This window comes from Ambystoma mexicanum, chromosome 13, assembly GCF_040938575.1.
Source record: "Ambystoma mexicanum isolate Mex_15411 chromosome 13, UKY_AmexF1_1, whole genome shotgun sequence".
NCBI classification, from domain to species: Eukaryota; Metazoa; Chordata; class Amphibia; order Caudata; family Ambystomatidae; genus Ambystoma; species Ambystoma mexicanum.
In genome coordinates, this window is record NC_090938.1 from 374,636,063 (window position 1) to 374,650,469 (window position 14,407).

At 57.0% G+C, this 14,407-nt stretch overlaps 3 protein-coding genes across 3 annotated transcripts; all 3 read left to right on the forward strand.

Annotated features, from left to right (window-relative positions):
* On the forward strand, positions 1–448 carry LOC138520208 (histone H2A type 2-C). The gene has a single exon (XM_069632678.1). It carries the CDS (start codon positions 13–15, stop codon positions 409–411), a length of 399 nt encoding a protein of 132 aa, XP_069488779.1. The 5' UTR covers positions 1–12; the 3' UTR covers positions 412–448.
* Positions 449–5,624: 5,176 nt separating this feature from the next.
* LOC138520209 (histone H2A type 2-C) lies at positions 5,625–6,072 on the forward strand. Its single transcript, XM_069632679.1, has one exon. The coding sequence runs from the start codon at positions 5,637–5,639 to the stop codon at positions 6,033–6,035; it is 399 nt and encodes a 132-aa protein (XP_069488780.1). The 5' UTR covers positions 5,625–5,636; the 3' UTR covers positions 6,036–6,072.
* Positions 6,073–12,838: 6,766 nt separating this feature from the next.
* On the forward strand, positions 12,839–13,286 carry LOC138520210 (histone H2A type 2-C). The gene has a single exon (XM_069632680.1). The coding sequence runs from the start codon at positions 12,851–12,853 to the stop codon at positions 13,247–13,249; it is 399 nt and encodes a 132-aa protein (XP_069488781.1). The 5' UTR covers positions 12,839–12,850; the 3' UTR covers positions 13,250–13,286.
* Positions 13,287–14,407: the final 1,121 nt, after the last annotated feature.

Sequence of the window (14,407 nt, forward strand, 5' to 3'; positions counted from 1 at the left end):
ACTCGCATCAGCATGTCTGGACGTGGAAAGCAAGGAGGCAAGGCCCGCGCCAAGGCCAAGACTCGCTCCTCCCGGGCTGGCCTGCAGTTCCCAGTCGGCCGTGTGCACCGGCTGCTGCGGAAGGGGAACTACGCTGAACGGGTTGGGGCTGGCGCCCCCGTCTATCTGGCCGCCGTGCTCGAGTATCTGACTGCCGAAATCCTTGAGCTGGCCGGCAACGCCGCCCGAGACAACAAGAAGACACGTATCATCCCCAGACACCTGCAGCTCGCCATCCGCAATGACGAGGAGCTCAACAAGCTCCTGGGCAAGGTCACCATCGCCCAGGGAGGAGTGCTGCCCAACATCCAGGCCGTGCTGCTGCCCAAGAAGACCGAGGGCCACAAGGCAGGGGGCAAAGCCAGCAAGTAACCGCCCATCCTCGTAAAAAAAAAAAAAACACAACAACCAAAACCCCAAGGGCTCTTTTCAGAGCCGCCCACAAACTCTGCCAAAGAGCTCAGTATCTTGACCAGTAGCGTAGTCTGCTCTTTCGAAGTTGCCATTTTTGCTCTTTCTTTTCTTTCCAATACCCCGGGCACATTCAGTCACTGGCCTGGCTTCCTTGCCCGAGGGCTCAGCAACACTAACGGCTGGTGGGTGTGTGGAGGGGGGAGGGGAGGGAGGGGGGGGGGGGGGGAGAAAGAGAAAAGAAAATAATAAACACGCGCGCTTTGTTGCTTCCCCGAAGCATGCCGCCTGCTGGCTTCCACGGTGTCCTTCCATGCAGCGTTGGCAAAAAAGAGCACAGTGGGGGGCAGACCTTTCCACGGGTGCTTGGGTGGCAGCTTCCACCTAAGTAGTAGAAGAGAGAGCCTCGTGGCTTTCCTGTGTGTGGATAGACGCATTCCCGGGGTCGAAACGTCCGAATTCGGATGGCGTCTGCCAAAGCGCAAAAGGGCAGAAAAAAAGCAAACTGCCTTGGCACCTTTCCAGTCGCATGGGCAAGCTCTTTCGTTAGCAGGTCCTCAGACCTGAAAGAAGCGCGGGCTGGCGACAAACGGCTGGCAAGCGCGGGCATTTTGAAATGCTGAGGCCCGGCCCACACAAGGCCCGGCCCAGTCTGTGACGCGCAATTGAGCTGGTGTGTTGGGAGCTCTCCCCCTGGTCCGCCGGGGGCCTATATAAGTAGCTGATTCTGCCGTGCCACCACAGTCTCAGCTCGTTTGTGAGGGAGAGAAGAGCCATCATGTCTGGACGTGGCAAAGGAGGGAAAGGACTCGGCAAGGGCGGCGCCAAGAGGCACAGGAAAGTGCTCCGAGATAACATTCAGGGAATTACCAAGCCCGCCATCCGCCGCCTGGCTCGCCGTGGCGGAGTCAAGCGCATCTCCGGCCTCATCTACGAGGAGACCCGTGGGGTGCTGAAGGTCTTCCTGGAGAACGTGATCCGGGATGCCGTCACCTACACCGAGCACGCCAAGAGGAAGACGGTCACCGCAATGGATGTCGTCTATGCCCTGAAGCGCCAGGGTCGCACTCTTTACGGATTCGGGGGTTGAGGACACCCGCAGCAGCACCACCACCACCACCACCACAAACCCCAAAGGCTCTTTTAAGAGCCGCCCACACTATCATTAACAGAGCTGCATGCTTGCGTGTGTGTCAGGAGGAAATGCGCCCAGCAATGCCTGCTGCATTTTGGCCTCCCACTTGATAGCTGCTTGTTTGGCCCGTGAACGCACCCGTACGAGAGCATAGAAACACTTGTGTATCGGCGCGTTATAAATGCCACATCATATACCATATCATATATCATATCATATATAGGCCTATTTACGGATGGTCCGAGCGTTCCCGGGCCCACACACTCTGCTCGTTTTTGCCACTCCATTACATGGGTAGCAGAAGGAGGTGGCCTGTTGTGGTTTGGCCGACTGGAAGCCTGAGCGCAGGTAAAGTTCCCAAGAGGGGAACACTGCGAACACGGTTTGCTGCAAAAGTACCCATGCCCTTTCCTGGCCACGTGGAGGCTGGGCATGGGGACCCTGGCCCTGAATGTTGTCGGGTAAGCAGAGGCTGGCCGTACCTCTCACGGGGCATGTGGCGGTAGGTCAGCCTTGTGGAGACTTGCATTACCGGGTGCTGGCCACATCTGCTAGAGTTGGGAAATGTGGAGGATCCACAGTTGCCTCTGCTGGGTTTTACCTTCAGACCTTTCCGCCCTTCCACCACCACTACAGGCCCAATGTGCTTCGAAGGGCAGGCTTGAGCAATTCTGTTCAACCCAGGTCCTTGTGGGGAGGCCCAACCTCTGTGAATGTTTTCAGTGCTCTTTTATGTTGCTTTAACCCCGTCCCGTTGATGGTCGAGGGGCCTGAAGGGCTTTAAAATGTATTGTTTCGGCACCATTGCCCCCAGCAAAATGCCGGCCCCTTGTCTCCCTTCTGTTCAGCTGACTCTACACCACTGTGGGATGTAAGGTCACCCTGCTGCCCTCTCTTAACGGAAGAAGTTACTGCAGCCCAGCTGGCCAAGAGTGCAAGAGCCAGGGTTCTGCAGATAGCTGCCAGAAGAGATACATTGTACACCGTGTTCCAAGAAGGAATGGCAAGCGAGGGGAGGAGGCTGACTGGGGACTCCACTCATTACCCTAAGTGAGAAGCGCTGAGGCTGCTGGGAGGGAGGCACGAACATCAACCAAGGTTCCGGGAAAGGTCTGAACGCGATATCAAGACCGCCCGGCCCTCTCGCCCAAAAGGGCTCTCATTTCACCTTCCATGTTACTTTGGTCCTCAGGCTAAGACCTATTGCAAACCTCGCTCTAACTTGCCCAGGAGCTGTGCCCGTTGGGGCCTGCTGGGCCTTTGCCCGTCGGGCAAAGCCCGTCGGGCAAAGAACGGCGTTTGTCAGGCGTTCGTCAGAGGCGGTCGTCGGGGCAGGGGCCAAAGAACCCTGCTCCTTTCACCCAGAGGCCTACCCCGCTGTCTCTTGGAAAACCCTAACTTTCCCTATCTTCTAAGAGGGGTTTCCTTGTCTCACTACGGAGACTGTCGGGATGTCCAGGAAAAGAAAAAGTCTGCCGTCCTGTGTCAGACACCCATTTCCTTCCCCGACACCTATAACTAAACTAAAGGGCTTGTGAGTCTTCTCGGTGCAGAAGGGCGCCTCTCTTCTTCTGGAGAGAGGGCTCCCATTCCAATGAAGAAACAGGCTGTTCCTCGAGGGAATGGCTCCCTCCCTCAGGCCGCCATCCTTTTCCAAGGGGAACGAAAACAAAGTTCCAAGAAAAGAAGAGTCTTAAAGCGGACTACAAGTTCTTGGTTCAACTCAAAGTTAAAAAGAAACACCAGCATTCCTTAACGACCATGGTTGCTGTCTTCACACTTGGATGCCTGGAGAGGGTTTCCCCTCTTCAGGGGTGGTTCTACTTCTACCCTAGGGGGTTATGCCTCTCTTCCCCAGGATCTTGTTCAGGCTTCCTTCTGTGTGCTGTCCATCGCGTAACACCAGATAGGATGCCTTTTCAGCCCCGGCTAGGTGGTGGCGGGGGGCAGGGCGGGGGGGGGGCAGAGGTAATCACATGCCCTTTGTCCCCTGGTTCAGGCTTCTCACAACGCCAGAGGAAATGGCTCCATTTCGCGACACCAGAGGGAAAAGCTCCCTTCCCCTGGTCTCTCTCAGGCTTCTCACGGTACCAGAGGAAATGACTCACTTCGCCCTGGCTCTTTCTCGGGCTACCCTGCTGATCGTGCGGCAGACCGGATTCACTAGCCTGCCCGGCACTGCTATGGCCAATATGCACTTGCTGTAACTCTTTTTCACCCCACTTGCCAGAGCCCAGCACAGCCCCATGTCGGCGCATGGTGTGGTTCGGAAAGCCGCCCACCAGCCCCAGCCCCAGCCCCAGCCCCCCCCTCCCTCACACACACAGACAGGCCCACATGATTTTATTTCTTGTTGATTCAATTCATCGAGGGCCTGCTGCCATCGGTTTGCTCTCCTTCCAGCTCCAGATGAAAGAGCCCATCGGGCAATCGGGGTGGCCGTGCAACATGGGGTCCGACCTCCACCCTGACACTGTGGCACCAGCCGGGCGAGCGCTTCGAAGTGGATGCAAGGGGACTCCCTAACAAGCCTTGCGCGTGTGCGCGTACACACACACTCACACTCATACACTCACTCACTCACTCACACACACACACACCCCCTCCCCACACACCCCCCCACACATCTCCCCACACACACGCGCGCAACCCCCCGCACCCGCAGTAGTACCCCTACGGAACACACAGTGCTGCCCCTGCTACACACGCACCCCTGACTCACATGCAACTCTGCAAACTGCACTTGAATGGGCATTATTTACACTGGTATAGCAGCGCACCCGGAACTACGCAGCCCCATCCCCAAGCCCCCCCCCCACCCCCCATTGGAACACGCCTTGCCCCTGTACAGTACCGTTTCTATTATACATAGGAAGCCTGAGCGGCGTGGCCTCAATGCAGCCCCTCTTCGCTGTGTTGTGTCTTTGTGCTGTGCTTGATCGTTACGTAGGTTGGGTGCGCAGCCAGACAGCCGCTACGAAGCCCCGCCAATGGCAGCTGAGCGCTTGACACAGGAGATGCAACACAGACTTTGTGTGTGTGTGTGTGCGCGCGCACGCCAGTGCGTCAACCATAACCATTGCGGCTTGCTTGGTCCTTTGTTAGTGGGGTGACGCTACCCCTCCTGATCCTCAACCAAGCATTTGCTTTGACAAGATCTTGGGGCTCTGGTGTGTGCGCTTTCATTTCGAAAGCAAGCGGCGCTAAACAAAGCATGCTGGCTCTTGAATGGAGTTGTTGGGTGGCTCTTAGAAGAGCCTTTGGGTTGTTTTTTTGAGCCGGGAGCTCGGGTCCCAGGGGGGCTCAGGCGGCCGCCCTCACTTGGCGCTGGTGTACTTGGTGACGGCCTTTGTGCCCTCGGACACAGCGTGCTTGGCCAGCTCACCCGGCAGCAGGAGGCGCACGGCGGTCTGGATCTCCCTGGAGGTGATGGTATGCCTCTTGTTGTAGAGTGTCAGGCGGGAGGCTTCCCCGGCGATGCGCTCAAAGATGTCATTGACAAAGGAGTTCATGATGCCCATGGCCTTGGAGGAGATGCCGGTGTCGGGGTGCACCTGCTTCATCACCTTGTAGATGTAGATAGCATAGCTCTCCTTCCTGCACCTCTTGCGCTTCTTCCCGTCCTTCTTGGGCGGCTTTGAGAGCGCTTTCTTGGAGCCCTTCTTGGGAGCTGGGGCGGACTTGGCTGGCTCAGGCATGGTCGGCAGCAACGATGTTCACTCTCTGGAAGAGCGGGAGAAACAAGTAAAGCCCTCCCCCAAACCGCTCTCTTTTATAGGGTGTGTGTGTTAATCGGCTGCTGCCGCTCCCTGCCTAACATTGGTCGGTATCGGTCGGCACGTACTGCCTGTGGGTGTGCCCCAGGCCCGCCCGCCCGCCCGCCTGAGCTCTGATTGGCTGACCGCAATCCTTCCCTCGACCAATGGGTGTTCACCCAGAGGCTAGGTGTCCTCCAATCGGAGCGTTCTGCCTAGTCTTTATATGCCCCGTCTCCCCGGGCCCAGGCATTATTTTCTCTTCGAACTGACAGAGAGTTCCCACTCGCATCAGCATGTCTGGACGTGGAAAGCAAGGAGGCAAGGCCCGCGCCAAGGCCAAGACTCGCTCCTCCCGGGCTGGCCTGCAGTTCCCAGTCGGCCGTGTGCACCGGCTGCTGCGGAAGGGGAACTACGCTGAACGGGTTGGGGCTGGCGCCCCCGTCTATCTGGCCGCCGTGCTCGAGTATCTGACTGCCGAAATCCTTGAGCTGGCCGGCAACGCCGCCCGAGACAACAAGAAGACACGTATCATCCCCAGACACCTGCAGCTCGCCATCCGCAATGACGAGGAGCTCAACAAGCTCCTGGGCAAGGTCACCATCGCCCAGGGAGGAGTGCTGCCCAACATCCAGGCCGTGCTGCTGCCCAAGAAGACCGAGGGCCACAAGGCAGGGGGCAAAGCCAGCAAGTAACCGCCCATCCTCGTAAAAAAAAAAAAAACACAACAACCAAAACCCCAAGGGCTCTTTTCAGAGCCGCCCACAAACTCTGCCAAAGAGCTCAGTATCTTGACCAGTAGCGTAGTCTGCTCTTTCGAAGTTGCCATTTTTGCTCTTTCTTTTCTTTCCAATACCCCGGGCACATTCAGTCACTGGCCTGGCTTCCTTGCCCGAGGGCTCAGCAACACTAACGGCTGGTGGGTGTGTGGAGGGGGGAGGGGAGGGAGGGGGGGGGGGGGGGGAGAAAGAGAAAAGAAAATAATAAACACGCGCGCTTTGTTGCTTCCCCGAAGCATGCCGCCTGCTGGCTTCCACGGTGTCCTTCCATGCAGCGTTGGCAAAAAAGAGCACAGTGGGGGGCAGACCTTTCCACGGGTGCTTGGGTGGCAGCTTCCACCTAAGTAGTAGAAGAGAGAGCCTCGTGGCTTTCCTGTGTGTGGATAGACGCATTCCCGGGGTCGAAACGTCCGAATTCGGATGGCGTCTGCCAAAGCGCAAAAGGGCAGAAAAAAAGCAAACTGCCTTGGCACCTTTCCAGTCGCATGGGCAAGCTCTTTCGTTAGCAGGTCCTCAGACCTGAAAGAAGCGCGGGCTGGCGACAAACGGCTGGCAAGCGCGGGCATTTTGAAATGCTGAGGCCCGGCCCACACAAGGCCCGGCCCAGTCTGTGACGCGCAATTGAGCTGGTGTGTTGGGAGCTCTCCCCCTGGTCCGCCGGGGGCCTATATAAGTAGCTGATTCTGCCGTGCCACCACAGTCTCAGCTCGTTTGTGAGGGAGAGAAGAGCCATCATGTCTGGACGTGGCAAAGGAGGGAAAGGACTCGGCAAGGGCGGCGCCAAGAGGCACAGGAAAGTGCTCCGAGATAACATTCAGGGAATTACCAAGCCCGCCATCCGCCGCCTGGCTCGCCGTGGCGGAGTCAAGCGCATCTCCGGCCTCATCTACGAGGAGACCCGTGGGGTGCTGAAGGTCTTCCTGGAGAACGTGATCCGGGATGCCGTCACCTACACCGAGCACGCCAAGAGGAAGACGGTCACCGCAATGGATGTCGTCTATGCCCTGAAGCGCCAGGGTCGCACTCTTTACGGATTCGGGGGTTGAGGACACCCGCAGCAGCACCACCACCACCACCACCACAAACCCCAAAGGCTCTTTTAAGAGCCGCCCACACTATCATTAACAGAGCTGCATGCTTGCGTGTGTGTCAGGAGGAAATGCGCCCAGCAATGCCTGCTGCATTTTGGCCTCCCACTTGATAGCTGCTTGTTTGGCCCGTGAACGCACCCGTACGAGAGCATAGAAACACTTGTGTATCGGCGCGTTATAAATGCCACATCATATACCATATCATATATCATATCATATATAGGCCTATTTACGGATGGTCCGAGCGTTCCCGGGCCCACACACTCTGCTCGTTTTTGCCACTCCATTACATGGGTAGCAGAAGGAGGTGGCCTGTTGTGGTTTGGCCGACTGGAAGCCTGAGCGCAGGTAAAGTTCCCAAGAGGGGAACACTGCGAACACGGTTTGCTGCAAAAGTACCCATGCCCTTTCCTGGCCACGTGGAGGCTGGGCATGGGGACCCTGGCCCTGAATGTTGTCGGGTAAGCAGAGGCTGGCCGTACCTCTCACGGGGCATGTGGCGGTAGGTCAGCCTTGTGGAGACTTGCATTACCGGGTGCTGGCCACATCTGCTAGAGTTGGGAAATGTGGAGGATCCACAGTTGCCTCTGCTGGGTTTTACCTTCAGACCTTTCCGCCCTTCCACCACCACTACAGGCCCAATGTGCTTCGAAGGGCAGGCTTGAGCAATTCTGTTCAACCCAGGTCCTTGTGGGGAGGCCCAACCTCTGTGAATGTTTTCAGTGCTCTTTTATGTTGCTTTAACCCCGTCCCGTTGATGGTCGAGGGGCCTGAAGGGCTTTAAAATGTATTGTTTCGGCACCATTGCCCCCAGCAAAATGCCGGCCCCTTGTCTCCCTTCTGTTCAGCTGACTCTACACCACTGTGGGATGTAAGGTCACCCTGCTGCCCTCTCTTAACGGAAGAAGTTACTGCAGCCCAGCTGGCCAAGAGTGCAAGAGCCAGGGTTCTGCAGATAGCTGCCAGAAGAGATACATTGTACACCGTGTTCCAAGAAGGAATGGCAAGCGAGGGGAGGAGGCTGACTGGGGACTCCACTCATTACCCTAAGTGAGAAGCGCTGAGGCTGCTGGGAGGGAGGCACGAACATCAACCAAGGTTCCGGGAAAGGTCTGAACGCGATATCAAGACCGCCCGGCCCTCTCGCCCAAAAGGGCTCTCATTTCACCTTCCATGTTACTTTGGTCCTCAGGCTAAGACCTATTGCAAACCTCGCTCTAACTTGCCCAGGAGCTGTGCCCGTTGGGGCCTGCTGGGCCTTTGCCCGTCGGGCAAAGCCCGTCGGGCAAAGAACGGCGTTTGTCAGGCGTTCGTCAGAGGCGGTCGTCGGGGCAGGGGCCAAAGAACCCTGCTCCTTTCACCCAGAGGCCTACCCCGCTGTCTCTTGGAAAACCCTAACTTTCCCTATCTTCTAAGAGGGGTTTCCTTGTCTCACTACGGAGACTGTCGGGATGTCCAGGAAAAGAAAAAGTCTGCCGTCCTGTGTCAGACACCCATTTCCTTCCCCGACACCTATAACTAAACTAAAGGGCTTGTGAGTCTTCTCGGTGCAGAAGGGCGCCTCTCTTCTTCTGGAGAGAGGGCTCCCATTCCAATGAAGAAACAGGCTGTTCCTCGAGGGAATGGCTCCCTCCCTCAGGCCGCCATCCTTTTCCAAGGGGAACGAAAACAAAGTTCCAAGAAAAGAAGAGTCTTAAAGCGGACTACAAGTTCTTGGTTCAACTCAAAGTTAAAAAGAAACACCAGCATTCCTTAACGACCATGGTTGCTGTCTTCACACTTGGATGCCTGGAGAGGGTTTCCCCTCTTCAGGGGTGGTTCTACTTCTACCCTAGGGGGTTATGCCTCTCTTCCCCAGGATCTTGTTCAGGCTTCCTTCTGTGTGCTGTCCATCGCGTAACACCAGATAGGATGCCTTTTCAGCCCCGGCTAGGTGGTGGCGGGGGGCAGGGCGGGGGGGGGGCAGAGGTAATCACATGCCCTTTGTCCCCTGGTTCAGGCTTCTCACAACGCCAGAGGAAATGGCTCCATTTCGCGACACCAGAGGGAAAAGCTCCCTTCCCCTGGTCTCTCTCAGGCTTCTCACGGTACCAGAGGAAATGACTCACTTCGCCCTGGCTCTTTCTCGGGCTACCCTGCTGATCGTGCGGCAGACCGGATTCACTAGCCTGCCCGGCACTGCTATGGCCAATATGCACTTGCTGTAACTCTTTTTCACCCCACTTGCCAGAGCCCAGCACAGCCCCATGTCGGCGCATGGTGTGGTTCGGAAAGCCGCCCACCAGCCCCAGCCCCAGCCCCAGCCCCCCCCTCCCTCACACACACAGACAGGCCCACATGATTTTATTTCTTGTTGATTCAATTCATCGAGGGCCTGCTGCCATCGGTTTGCTCTCCTTCCAGCTCCAGATGAAAGAGCCCATCGGGCAATCGGGGTGGCCGTGCAACATGGGGTCCGACCTCCACCCTGACACTGTGGCACCAGCCGGGCGAGCGCTTCGAAGTGGATGCAAGGGGACTCCCTAACAAGCCTTGCGCGTGTGCGCGTACACACACACTCACACTCATACACTCACTCACTCACTCACACACACACACACACACACCCCCTCCCCACACACCCCCCCACACATCTCCCCACACACACGCGCGCAACCCCCCGCACCCGCAGTAGTACCCCTACGGAACACACAGTGCTGCCCCTGCTACACACGCACCCCTGACTCACATGCAACTCTGCAAACTGCACTTGAATGGGCATTATTTACACTGGTATAGCAGCGCACCCGGAACTACGCAGCCCCATCCCCAAGCCCCCCCCCCACCCCCCATTGGAACACGCCTTGCCCCTGTACAGTACCGTTTCTATTATACATAGGAAGCCTGAGCGGCGTGGCCTCAATGCAGCCCCTCTTCGCTGTGTTGTGTCTTTGTGCTGTGCTTGATCGTTACGTAGGTTGGGTGCGCAGCCAGACAGCCGCTACGAAGCCCCGCCAATGGCAGCTGAGCGCTTGACACAGGAGATGCAACACAGACTTTGTGTGTGTGTGTGTGCGCGCGCACGCCAGTGCGTCAACCATAACCATTGCGGCTTGCTTGGTCCTTTGTTAGTGGGGTGACGCTACCCCTCCTGATCCTCAACCAAGCATTTGCTTTGACAAGATCTTGGGGCTCTGGTGTGTGCGCTTTCATTTCGAAAGCAAGCGGCGCTAAACAAAGCATGCTGGCTCTTGAATGGAGTTGTTGGGTGGCTCTTAGAAGAGCCTTTGGGTTGTTTTTTTGAGCCGGGAGCTCGGGTCCCAGGGGGGCTCAGGCGGCCGCCCTCACTTGGCGCTGGTGTACTTGGTGACGGCCTTTGTGCCCTCGGACACAGCGTGCTTGGCCAGCTCACCCGGCAGCAGGAGGCGCACGGCGGTCTGGATCTCCCTGGAGGTGATGGTATGCCTCTTGTTGTAGAGTGTCAGGCGGGAGGCTTCCCCGGCGATGCGCTCAAAGATGTCATTGACAAAGGAGTTCATGATGCCCATGGCCTTGGAGGAGATGCCGGTGTCGGGGTGCACCTGCTTCATCACCTTGTAGATGTAGATAGCATAGCTCTCCTTCCTGCACCTCTTGCGCTTCTTCCCGTCCTTCTTGGGCGGCTTTGAGAGCGCTTTCTTGGAGCCCTTCTTGGGAGCTGGGGCGGACTTGGCTGGCTCAGGCATGGTCGGCAGCAACGATGTTCACTCTCTGGAAGAGCGGGAGAAACAAGTAAAGCCCTCCGCTTGTTCTTCTTCTTGCTGATAGATTTTTATCCATCAGCGGTGATTTTTTGGATACCGAGGCTTGAGCCTCATTACTCCATCTTCTCGGGTTGAGTGTGTAGTCGTGGGTTTGTATTCTTCTTGGTCTGTGTGGTCTTGTCACAGTAGGGCTGGTTTCACTGGGTCTTCGCAGTGATGGGCCGCGGGTAGCGGTCGAAGGGGTTTGCTGTGGTGGCAGTGAGTCTTCTGATCAGAGGGTTCGGGTTCTGATCCAGTTCTTGGCAGAAGTTCTTACTCAGCTTCGCTAGATGTTCATCCAACATCTCGATGTCCAGGTCTCTGTGAAGGTCTGCTATCCTTGTGAAGATTGGAGCTCCAGATGATATCCGCAGGGCCTTGTTCTGGACTATCTGAAGACTCTTCCGGTGTCGCTCATGGCAGGTCATCCATGCTGGTGAGGCATAAGTCAGGGTTGGTCTGATGATCGCCTTGTAGACGTTGATCTTTGTCCGGAGGGGCATGGACTTGCTCTTCAGGAGTGGGTACAGCGCTGCCATCTTTCCTGTTGCCTTCTGCTGAGTATTCTCGATGTGGCTTTCCCAGTTGAGTTTGCTGTCCAGGGTCACACCGAGGTAGCGGCTGCTGCTCTCCCATTTGATGGTCTCCCCGTTGAGGCTGATGTGTGGGTGCTCCTTGATCTTCTTTCTGGTGAACAGCGTTGCAGTTGTCTTGCTGGTGTTGAGTTCTATCCGCCAGTCGCTGTACCACTTTGCGATGGTATCCAATGAAGCTTGCAGGTTCTTCGCCACTTCCTTTTCGCTGAAAGACTGGGAGATTACTGCAACATCGTCTGCATACAGCGCCAGGTTCGTCTTGTGGAGATCTGTCGGGATGTCGTTGGTGAAGAGGTTGAACAGGAAGGGTCCGAGGTTCGATCCCTGTGGCACGCCTGCTCGGATGGGATGTGAAGAGGACATCTCAGACCGCATGGCGACATGGAAGGTGCGGCCTCCCAGGTAGCTTGCAATCGTCTTCACCAGGTAGTTCGGAAATCCCAGGCCAATCATCTTGTGCAGCAGTCCCTTGTGCCAGACTCGGTCGAATGCTTTGGCGACATCCAGGAAGACGATTCCTGTGGACTTCTTGATGTTGAATCCGTGGCTGATGGTGTCCACCACTCTCAGTAGCTGATGAGTCGTTGCATGCTCCTTTCGAAATCCAAACTGTTCCTTTGCTAGTAGATTTCTTTCGGAGGTGAAGTCGCTGAGTCGAGCGAGGAGGACCTTCTCCAGGAGCTTCGATAATCCAGAAAGCAGGCTGATGGGGCGGTAGTTTGCTGGATCCCTCAGTGGTTTGCCGGCCTTTGGAAAAACGATGACCCTTGCTTCTTTCCAGGAACTCGGGAAGTGCTGGAGCCTCATGCATGCATTGAAGATCTCTGTGAGATGTTCCATTGATGCTGGTGGGAGGTTCTTGATTGCCAGGTTGGTTATTCCGTCGCTCCCCGGTGCCTTGCCGTTCGCCAGCTTTTCTGCAAGTCCTGCTACCTCAGAGCTTGTGCACTCCTTGATGTCTTCTGCTCCCAGCCCGGTAAAGCCCTCCCCCAAACCGCTCTCTTTTATAGGGTGTGTGTGTTAATCGGCTGCTGCCGCTCCCTGCCTAACATTGGTCGGTATCGGTCGGCACGTACTGCCTGTGGGTGTGCCCCAGGCCCGCCCGCCCGCCCGCCTGAGCTCTGATTGGCTGACCGCAATCCTTCCCTCGACCAATGGGTGTTCACCCAGAGGCTAGGTGTCCTCCAATCGGAGCGTTCTGCCTAGTCTTTATATGCCCCGTCTCCCCGGGCCCAGGCATTATTTTCTCTTCGAACTGACAGAGAGTTCCCACTCGCATCAGCATGTCTGGACGTGGAAAGCAAGGAGGCAAGGCCCGCGCCAAGGCCAAGACTCGCTCCTCCCGGGCTGGCCTGCAGTTCCCAGTCGGCCGTGTGCACCGGCTGCTGCGGAAGGGGAACTACGCTGAACGGGTTGGGGCTGGCGCCCCCGTCTATCTGGCCGCCGTGCTCGAGTATCTGACTGCCGAAATCCTTGAGCTGGCCGGCAACGCCGCCCGAGACAACAAGAAGACACGTATCATCCCCAGACACCTGCAGCTCGCCATCCGCAATGACGAGGAGCTCAACAAGCTCCTGGGCAAGGTCACCATCGCCCAGGGAGGAGTGCTGCCCAACATCCAGGCCGTGCTGCTGCCCAAGAAGACCGAGGGCCACAAGGCAGGGGGCAAAGCCAGCAAGTAACCGCCCATCCTCGTAAAAAAAAAAAAAACACAACAACCAAAACCCCAAGGGCTCTTTTCAGAGCCGCCCACAAACTCTGCCAAAGAGCTCAGTATCTTGACCAGTAGCGTAGTCTGCTCTTTCGAAGTTGCCATTTTTGCTCTTTCTTTTCTTTCCAATACCCCGGGCACATTCAGTCACTGGCCTGGCTTCCTTGCCCGAGGGCTCAGCAACACTAACGGCTGGTGGGTGTGTGGGGGGGGGAGGGGAGGGAGGGGGGGGGGGGGGGGGGAGAAAGAGAAAAGAAAATAATAAACACGCGCGCTTTGTTGCTTCCCCGAAGCATGCCGCCTGCTGGCTTCCACGGTGTCCTTCCATGCAGCGTTGGCAAAAAAGAGCACAGTGGGGGGCAGACCTTTCCACGGGTGCTTGGGTGGCAGCTTCCACCTAAGTAGTAGAAGAGAGAGCCTCGTGGCTTTCCTGTGTGTGGATAGACGCATTCCCGGGGTCGAAACGTCCGAATTCGGATGGCGTCTGCCAAAGCGCAAAAGGGCAGAAAAAAAGCAAACTGCCTTGGCACCTTTCCAGTCGCATGGGCAAGCTCTTTCGTTAGCAGGTCCTCAGACCTGAAAGAAGCGCGGGCTGGCGACAAACGGCTGGCAAGCGCGGGCATTTTGAAATGCTGAGGCCCGGCCCACACAAGGCCCGGCCCAGTCTGTGACGCGCAATTGAGCTGGTGTGTTGGGAGCTCTCCCCCTGGTCCGCCGGGGGCCTATATAAGTAGCTGATTCTGCCGTGCCACCACAGTCTCAGCTCGTTTGTGAGGGAGAGAAGAGCCATCATGTCTGGACGTGGCAAAGGAGGGAAAGGACTCGGCAAGGGCGGCGCCAAGAGCGGCGCCAAGAGGCACAGGAAAGTGCTCCGAGATAACATTCAGGGAATTACCAAGCCCGCCATCCGCCGCCTGGCTCGCCGTGGCGGAGTCAAGCGCATCTCCGGCCTCATCTACGAGGAGACCCGTGGGGTGCTGAAGGTCTTCCTGGAGAACGTGATCCGGGATGCCGTCACCTACACCGAGCACGCCAAGAGGAAGACGGTCACCGCAATGGATGTCGTCTATGCCCTGAAGCGCCAGGGTCGCACTCTTTACGGATTCGGGGGTTGAGGACACCCGCAGCA